General features: G+C 37.3%; 2 protein-coding genes across 3 annotated transcripts in view; one reads left to right on the top strand and one right to left on the bottom strand.

The window, feature by feature from the left end:
- Positions 1-10,127, bottom strand: part of LOC106162217 (ribosome quality control complex subunit TCF25) — a 69,150-nt gene that overhangs the window by 39,554 nt on the left and 19,469 nt on the right. The gene's annotated exons all lie outside the window — the stretch shown is intronic.
- LOC106161914 (uncharacterized) lies at positions 861-10,120 on the top strand. The gene is made up of 8 exons (XM_087012163.1): positions 861-1,017; positions 1,360-1,405; positions 4,953-5,123; positions 6,136-6,453; positions 6,949-7,080; positions 7,333-7,497; positions 8,482-8,568; positions 9,305-10,120. The coding sequence occupies exons 1-8, from the start codon at positions 1,012-1,014 to the stop codon at positions 9,370-9,372; spliced, it is 993 nt and encodes a 330-aa protein (XP_086868289.1). The 5' UTR covers positions 861-1,011; the 3' UTR covers positions 9,373-10,120.

Raw genomic sequence — 10,127 nt, 5'->3', positions numbered from 1 at the left:
TTATCAAACTCAGTGCCAAACACACACACATTTCAAATTTCTAACTATTAAAAAATACATTACAACTCATTAAGAAATTATAAAATAATAAAATGTGAATAAATCAGCTAGACCAATAAGCTGTTTTTCCTTCATACTAGTACCTTGGTAGACAATGTTAAATAATAGACATTTTTCTTGCTGTTAAATAGCAGGAACCATATTTCAACTGAAAGGACAATTTGCTTGGGTCAAAGTAATTTGAAATTAAAAATATTTTTTTGGTCTAAAAGTATCTTTAAACTTGAAACATGCCCCTGGTAGGGTCTGATAACTCTGATCACTAGGGTCTGATGACTTATCTTAGCTGAGCACATCCTGTATGATAATCTGTCAAGGTACAGTATCTCCTGCTCTGTTTAGACAGGGCATTGCTATCAAAAAATCCATTTGATACTAGTAGGTGAATTACTCCCTTTCACGTCAGCTTTTTAACATTTGAAATTATATCACACCCCCAATTAGTCCGTTATTCTAACAATTATATTTAGAACAATAGAACAAAAGTATTTAAATAAAAATCAAATTGGAATATCTCAAAAGTTTTGTATTTTCGATCACAAGTGCTCTTGTTCTTTGTCACTTTTAATGCTGTATATTTTCTCATAATTTGACTTTTATCTTACATATAGTTTTAAAATAGTAAAACCTGAAATTAAATGGACTACAATACTGCTCAGACATTCAAATTATAGATGAAGTCTATATATCAATATCTAGAATATAAGCAGGTTTCACTTACAAAATTCTTAGAAATCTCCATTCACTGAACTTTGTCAAAGATGATAACATTGTTACATTCCTCTCACCAGGGGGCATCCAAAACACTAAGCATAGTGATGCAGTTATTTCAGTTATCCTAGGTATCATAGGCAAGGTTGAAGGCTTGTGAAATTAACTCTGAAACATTTGGACTTATAAAGTTTGATATTTATCAATATTCTACATTTTGTCTAACAGAACAAATCAAATATGAAGGTAGGTAAGGCTACCATCACATTCTCCTGGACATTATTCAAACATTTTGTTTTCATGTTTTATAAATTAAGTACTGCAATAATATCTATGTTTTAGGCATACATTGTAAAATGTGTGTGAATTAATCATTTCAAAATTAGAAAGCCACACAATAAGTTTAACTTATTAATAATGTATTCCTTAAATGTTGAACAGTATAGAAATCTTTTCATTCTATAACATGTTTAACATATATACAACGGTACATAACATGACATAACATGTTTAACTTAATTAGGTTCTTGAACATCATCTGGCTTGTTAAGAAAACACAGAAAATACAATCAAAAAAATCTATTCCAGGTCTTTTTTAACATTCTATTCCTGGTTGTAACTTTCTACTATAATGGTAAGTGTATAATTGTCTTGCTGAATAACTTTCACAATTCATATTCCATTCCTTTGTCTTAAGTGAACTACTAGTATCCATACAGTCAAGTTGTGTTCATACAAGTCCACTCTTTCTCTTACATATACGGTAAAGTGCCATGAATTTCGAACGGCTCTGGAATTTCGAACGAGCTTAAAATCGGCCGTCTGGAGTTTTTTCTGGACCATGAATTTCGGCCAGTAAGCAATTTTGCGTGATCTTGATTTCGTGAATTTCGTACACCTTAAAATCGGCCACCGGCAATTCTCGCTCTTATAAAGATCTAACAGTCGGCAATGCTGCCCTAGCGTACCTTTACCTGAGTACTACGTGTGCGGCCCAAGGTGCAAGATAACGATCGGTACAGTTAGTTTAGGACGCTAAACAACATCGTCATATCCATTCATTCAGATAACAGGAGAATCTATTTAAGAGTTGTACTGTCGGGCTGTTGTTTCTTTACCGCAGTATTCGGTGTGAGATAGCGATCGGTAGTTTTGCTGAGGCGCACAATAGCATTGTTAACAGTAGAGACTTCCGTAACAGAACAAAAGAGCAATATTAAGAGCTGCAATAAAGATTACCATTATTGCTTTCTTGTCTCGCTCAGATCGTTCAAGATCTCCCGCTGACGATCTTCCGCTAATGAAGTCCCTTGAAATGTACAAATTAAATGAAAAATATTTTTAAAAATTATAAATTCCAAAAGGGAGCGATGGAGGATTAAAAACAATCGAGAACGATCTCCGGCTGACGATCTTCCGCAAACGAAAGCCACTGAACGAGTATGAGCTTTCTCGTTTCACTCGGATTGCGACGCTGACGATACGAAAATTGCGTTCTCGTCTCGCCCTTTGGCTTACGAAGTCTCTTTAACAAATATGAAAATTGCCTCCTGGTCTCTCTCGGATTGCGAACGATCTCTCGCTGAAAATTTGAAATTTTCCTTTTGGTCAATCAGCTTTGTCAGTTGCCGTGCGTATGAAGGTCCGGAAGGTGTCCCCTTTCACAAATTGGCCTGTAGTTTGCTTAGTGTTTTGTACCGCATGAATGTCACTCTCTTGACTGCTGCATACAGCGTGGAATGTGTATCTTAAAGTTCATGGAAACATTTTATTCTGTTTTGTAAGCTTTAGGAAGTAGTTTCGTCGTGACTGAATATCAGCGTACACTACAAAGTAGTACCATTCATCTGTGACGCATCATAAAAGCAAGGTACGTCAAATAACTCTAAGAAAATTTCTTACAACGTCCACGGCTGTCCCGACAATACAAGCCAAGACGTCATTAAAAAAAAAGTCGCAAGCCGTCTAGCCGTCTTTGAAAATATAGGTCGTCCGGTGATGTCAGCGGCCGTCCAAATGACGGCTGGACGGTTCGCTGGGAAAAGCCTTGCTCATAAGGGTATATTTATTTAACTAGGGGCTTACTGACATCACCCAGCTTACATGCGGGTGCATGCCTCCCAAAATTATATTAAAGGATAAAATTGTAATATATCTAAGTTTAATTGTTTGTAAATTTTGTAAAAATTGCCCATGCCACCCCGTTAGTTTGGAGGGTTAAGCTGGATCAAGTCCGTGTCAAAATTCTTTGAAACTTTGCAGGAAAAATCAATCTTCCTTTGTTTCTCTGGCTCCTTGTTTAACCCGATGATCAGATTTATCTAGTGCTCCCAGGTCTGCTGGAGCAGCTCTTTGAAAATAACACACAGGTAGATTTTTATCTGAGATAAATATCGCGTTCGATACACTCAAGACAAAAGCTACCTGTGAGCTGAAGGGCACTTTACCCTCTAATTAAGAGGTAAAGCAAGTTCCAGCTAGATGGACGATTAAGATCGGACTTCAGATGGTAACTAGTATTGTTAACCTCAGTTCTGTCAAAGCAAACGAGAAGGGTGTCAGAACAATGGTGCATATATAAATTATACAGAGAATTTGTACATTCAGGTGACGTTAACTTATAATCGAAGGGGATTTTCGATAATATTCCTTGAAAAGTACACTAGATTTATAGAGAATAATATCATGGTTGGCCAAAAAATTATATACGCACAGTGTATCCGTGCGTATGCCTGGTTACGCCCCTGTCGCAAACCAGCAAACCATATCCTGCTGACTACATGAAAATTGCCTTCTAGCATGGACAAAAAGTCCAAGCTTCTATGCTTGCTCGGATGGCTGACGATCTCTTGCTGACGAATATAGTAACGAAGTCCCTTGAACTAGTGTGGAAATCGGCTTGTTGTCGCGCTCAGATCGTTCACTATCTCCCATTAACGATCTTTCAGTCCCTTGAACGAATATAAAAACTGCCTTTTCGGTTTACTCTAGATTACCTATCTCTCGCGTTTGTTTGAAGATGGTTTCAATGACAAAACGTACACGCTTTTCAAATGCGTACATTGACGCAACTATGCGCCAGGAAATCAGTTGCCGCTGCTGGTTAAGATTGGGTTGCCTGAGCGAAAAAAAAAAAAAAAAACGGCCCTGCACCCCCTCCCCCAAACCTAGTATATATTTGATCGCAGACAACAATCAGCGGTCATCTTGGTCGCAGCGCACGACGGAGAGCGACCGTAATACACAGTTCGGCTGCCGTGGCGAAGGCTACCTGTGCGCCGCACATACCGATCTGCGGTCGTAGTGGCCTCCCCGCACGGAGGAGAGGCCGTAGTGCCGAGGCCGGCTTCTGCAGGGAAGGCTACGTATGCGTCAGAGACACCGACCCGCGAACGGCGAGATGAGGACGCATTCGCGCGTAAAGCTCCGCCCGACTTTAACGGTAAAGGCAACGAACCTGGTCGCGGAAGACACTTATCGCAGATGAAGGCTACCTGCACGTGCGCCATAGACACTGATCGGCTGTCGCTTCGGTTTCAGTGCGCGGAAAGGAGCAACGGTAACACTAAGCTTCCATAGTAAAGGTTATCTGGCCATGGCAGACGCTAATCGTCGGCCGTCTCTCCCTCCGTCCACTCCCGTTCTGAGCGCCAGGATCGTTTTTGAAAAACGACACTAGTTTCTGGCTGCCAGAATCGCTTTTGAAAAACGACACTACTGATAACGATGCTGTTTTGCGGCCCTAGACAACAGTACCGCTCTATCTATGGGCCATACACAGTGATCGGGTGAAAGTATGTGTATACCTTTGGTCGCAATTACCGACACTCACACATCATACATTATGGTAACTCTAAATAGATCGTCGGGAGGAGATAACAGAAGGCCTAGCGACGAACAGACAACTTCCGGTCAAAATTGACAGAATTCCATGAAATTTGAACTTTCGGAAGTTCTGAGCACCTCCATTTCATGAATTTCGGCCAGAACGATCTTTTCCCAAATTTATTTATTTTCTACTGTTCGAAATTCATGGCACATTACCGTATACAAAAAAGAGGACCAAATCAAACCTGACAAATATCTTGGATAAGTATCTGCTAATCACGAATCAGTTATAAATCTTTCACACACATATATATATATATGTATGTTATATATATGTTCTGTATGTATTCCAGAGGCAAATAAATTGTGCAAAACTGCAGCAGACTGCAGTGTAAATGGCCAAATTGGAATGCCAGACAAGATAAAGTGTATCAAGGGGGAGTGTGACTGGGGAAAATGCGGGTGCGAGAGGGGATATGTACTTCGATACCTTGGTTCTGAAAAACTGATGCAGTGTGTGCCATGTAAGTTGACCATGATTCACACCAAGGCCTATTATCTGGTGTTACATAGAAACTCAAAAATCAGTACAGTTTGAGACTGATGAAAAATAATTTATATCAGCCTGTATAGAAGTTTTCAAAGAAGCAGACCATCCTCTTAAGAAACTGAAATTCATGACCCTAAGCAACAATAGTTTCCTCTGAAAAATAGGAAAATTATGTATTACTCAGATGTCAGTAAATTTTGGTATCTAAATGTATTTCCATTAAATACAAAGTGAACTCTCTGTACATGAGAAAAACTTCTGAATCAGTCTATTCAGAATTCAGCAGCATGTCTCCGTAAAACTCAGAAGTTCAACCACATCACACCAGTTCTCCACGATCTTCATTGGTTACCAGTCTCTCAAAGGATAGTTTATAAGATTTTACTCTTAACTTTTAAGATTTTAAAGGGCGACTGTCCATTTTATATGAACAATATAATAGAACTTTTAACTTCTCTTAGAACTCTTCGTTCCAGTGGTCAATTTCAACTCAAGCAAAATGATACCAAAAAACTGCTGCACCAATTTTATGGTCCATTTATTAACGTAACAAATGTGTCTTTGAATGACTCTTACTACTGTTTTAAAAAGAATTTAAAAACCTTTATATTTTTTTATTTAAGGAATATTTTGGTTAACTTTTATCTCTTAGTTTTAAATACTTATTTATTTTTTATTTAATTTTTGCAGTTTTATTTTTATATGAAGTTGTAAACAGCACTGAGACGCAAGTGTAGCGCGGTTTTAAGAAATGTATTATTATTATTTGTATTATAATCAGCAATAGGTTATAATAAGCACTGGGCCATGTTATCCATTGGTATTTTTTATATGTATTACAATTTGTACTCCAATTAAAAGACACCTTAAAAATCTGCAGTACAATTTATATTAATTAATTTTTATATTACAATTTGTATGCTACTTGCAACTGAAAAGGCATAAAAGCACACCTTTGTAAATTGGCAATTACAATTTAATTTCAGTAAAAAAAGTAGGAGAGTCCTGTTCTACTTTTGATGAAACAGGTACATGTGGTGCTGCTAACTCTGAGTGCAAAGATGGCCAATGTACCTGTAAATCAGGCAAAGTGAAGATGTGGGGAGGGGAGCACTGTGGTGAACCCAACGAACTGCTGCCATCAGAGGGGTTCACAGTAGGAGACACATGTACTACAGGAACTTCCCCACAGTTGTTAAAAACACCTCCTTCATGTGGGTGTTCAACACTACAACAAACAGTCCTGTCCATTGCTTTAAATTCAAAATCCTTTCTCGGGAAAAAATATCCCCAATGTGTTCCAGGTAAGTTTTGAACTTTTTAAGTAGAAAAGGATTTAATTTAGTCAGTCAGGCCTGTAGCCTGCATTTTCAACAGGGCAGGCGGATGTCTTTTTCTGAAAAAAAAGGAATCATTTCTGCCCCCTTAGTAAGCCCAACTTGGGAAATGTCATAAACCTAGATCAAGTTTTGTTTCAAAAAGATCTTTTTCAGCCAAATGAGCAGTTTTTTCAACCCCACCCCACTCTTTGTCAGTGTACTACCAATTGCTATAAAAAAAACAAAGTAAAAACATACAGATGGATTTACACAGCACAGCATCTGCCACGGCCTTATGCTATTCAAAATCAGAAAATAATATAAAGGAAATAGTGAAAAGCATTCCACAATTAGTGGATAATATGTTTAAGGCTAATTAATGCAATTTACAGCATTAGCCACAATTATTCCATAAACACATGCACATCATTCCATCCTCTTCAAGATACTGCCCAAAGTTTTTTTTATTTTTCTTTGTAGCAAAAATAGGTGACATGTGCATGAAAGAAACTGACTGTCGCTCAAGTATGATATGTGATACTATATCCAATAGATGTTCATGTCCTCCAGGGCTGAAACCAAGTTATAAAAAATCTGAATGTTTAAACCAAAGTAAGTTGGGATTTCTTACAAAATGCCACATAGTGTAGTGTAGCAGAACAGTATTGGAGACAGTCAGCATCAAAACTATGAAACTCTGTTGCAGGCTAGTGAGGGTTGCCAGAATTAGTCTTTAAAAAAAAACAATGAACAAAAAAAAAAGATTTCAAGATAGCAGGAAATTCTGAAACAACTGGGGAAACTTACTAACCCCTGATCACTTTTTCTATTTTTAAATTACTAATATTTGACTTTTATATACAGCTAAAGCATATGGGGAACCATGTTCTGACATTCTAAACATATTCTGTGATGCCAGCAAGGGACTTTACTGTGGAGATAACTGTGCCACAAACCGCTCTTCGGTAGAAGCCACGACGTGTCGCTGTGGGCCCTGGCATATCAACTCTGGAAAGACCTGTACACCAAGTGAGTACGACACTTTTGTTGATAAATAAAATTTATTTCCCATTAGCCTATGTTAAAGTATTGCCTTCTCCTGCAAAGTTTTAATTATTTCCAGGCCACCTTGTTATATTTCTTGTACTGTCACAACCAATAAAATCCACCCTGAGCTTCAGAGCTAACTTGACACTAACCTCTTCACTGTAGCCTATCTTCATCGTGTCAAGTAACCTCTGACCAGATTCGATTGCCTCCGCCGCCCGCCAATCAAATTTAAAAGCCCGCACTCAATGACTCATTAAACGATCTAGCCAATGAACGCGAACGAGTCAAAGCGCGCTTTGTTCAAATCTGGACCAATCATAGATAAGGCTGAATATCAGGGACTTGCCGTAACCTGTGGGCAGCACGCAAATAACATCGTCTCTCAGTAGATAATGATGCAGAGCCTCAAACTGCTAGACCCTATGGTTTCAATTCCGATTTACTCATATTTTGCAAAGAATCAAGAGATAACTTAACACATTCTTTTTCGTAGTCACTCGCCTTGCTTTCTTTGTGTACGGTAATACACTCGGAACTACTCGGATGTCTCCGCACTCGACAATAACTTTGTTGTTAGTATGGAGCTTGCGGAATCAGCCGAGGATTGCCGATTGACGGTCAACCAATCAGCGTTTTCACCAAACTTTGGTGAAAAATTTTGAAACATGGATTTGATTGGCTTATATAAACTAGGTCAAACTATTTTCGTCAGAGGTTACTTGACACGATGAAGATAGGCTACAGTGAAGAGGTTAGTGTCAAGTTAGCTCTGAAGCTCAGGGTGATAAAATCTGACCTTTTACAAATGACATGGCCGTTTACCTAATGCAAGAACTTAAACATATGATACCTGAACAGGTGAACAGGTAGGCTATTTGAACTTAAATGTTTGAACAGGCTTGTCATAAAATGGTATCTTAATTTTAGAGGTCATTAATCTTTTCATATTCTTATCACTTTTAGGAACAGTAGGAAGTGCATGCTTTGGAGACGGCAACTGCCTGGGCATTGGTCCTAATGCTCAATGTGTGGATGGATTGTGCCAAAATTGTAATTATATCTAACAATTACATATTGCTTAAGAATTTGTGAACAAAATATTCCAAAATAAGGCATTACAATGATCTTGGTTCATGATAAAAATAAGGCTTCATACATGCCAGGGTTATAATGGTAAATTAAAATCAAAAACAAGCCAAATTAAAAAATATCCTTTTGGCTAAAACTAGGCAAAAAAAAAATGAAAATCATTAATTAAGTACAGAAAATCCTCATACATAAAACCTGCTGATTTCTTAATTTTACCTGACTAAACCTGAATGAGAATTTTTGTTACACATTTTTTACTCAAATATAATACACATGTAGGTCAAAGCCTGAAGCCAGCAATTTCAAAAGGGTAGAGGGGGGGGGGGGGGAGGTTCTGAAAAAGTGGTCCTTATTTGACCCAATTGGAGAAACACCACCTATTCAAATTTTTATTCAGTTGACCTTACCTGGTCAAAGGGGCAGCTCAGTCAGATCCACAAACTGGCAAACAGTTCCGCCTTCACTTTTGAGTTCTTAATTTCTACTTTAAACAATTTGCTAGTTTCCATATCAACTACAAAATTGACTCAAAAATTTGAAACTAAAAACTCAAAAGACAACTATGAAATCAGACGGTTTCTGATACAACAAACTTTGAAGATCAAGGTTAAAGTGCATACTAATAGTCATAGACACGCTATGTTAAACATTATAAAGGGCTAACATGGATTGTATGTATTTTATATTTTGATTTCAGCTGTTGCAATCATAACCTCTGGTCTGCTGTCTGCAGTGCTCCCTATTGTGTTAGCAGTGCTGTACTAGCAGAGACACACATAAAGCAATGGCAGCCCTTGAGCAGTCAAGGAAGAACACAGAAAACCATAGAAGGATGAGAGCCTGATCAAAATAGACTACAATATGATATAAATTCACTAATTATTCTTTGAATTTAATGTAGAAAGTACCCAATGATACCCAATGATAAAAGTCTGATAGAAATAGGAGAAAATATCAACCAATCTATTAACAATTAATTATTTGCATTTTACTTTTCAAATGTATATAGTTTCAGTTCTTAGTATTTTTACTTTGCTTCATTGGTCTTACAGAATATTTCAACAAATTACATTTTCTACTTTTGCTCCATTGATGCAAGATAACTTTTAAGCATATATTTCCTTTTACTTATTTTGCTTCATTGATGAAAGAGTACTTGTAAACAATTATACTACGTAGAAATAAAACAAACTCTCACAAGAATCACAAAAAGTTTTTTCCAATTGCTTGTCAAGACGTCATTTGTCATTTCAAATAAAAAAGATGCACATAAAATGAAATTAATCATTAAATCTAGTGTTAAATCAGTGTTTGCAACATGGTGCAAAGGAAGATGAGTGACAGAGACAAATTAAATTTAAAAAGATGCTGACCTTAGCCATGTTAAAAATTATCAGTATTATGGAGATCATAGATATCCTATGCCCTCCTGGGTTTCATATCCCAAGCAAGCTAGTTTCTTCATTTATAAATTTTGACATGAAAAAAAACCTACAAATAATCTCCACAATCCTCACTGA

This window comes from Lingula anatina, chromosome 4, assembly GCF_051362555.1.
Source record: "Lingula anatina isolate TDL-2025a chromosome 4, LinAna3.0, whole genome shotgun sequence".
Taxonomy (NCBI): Eukaryota; Metazoa; Brachiopoda; class Lingulata; order Lingulida; family Lingulidae; genus Lingula; species Lingula anatina.
The sequence above is the reverse complement of the archived record's forward strand: the minus strand, read 5'-3'. Positions and strand labels throughout refer to the sequence as shown.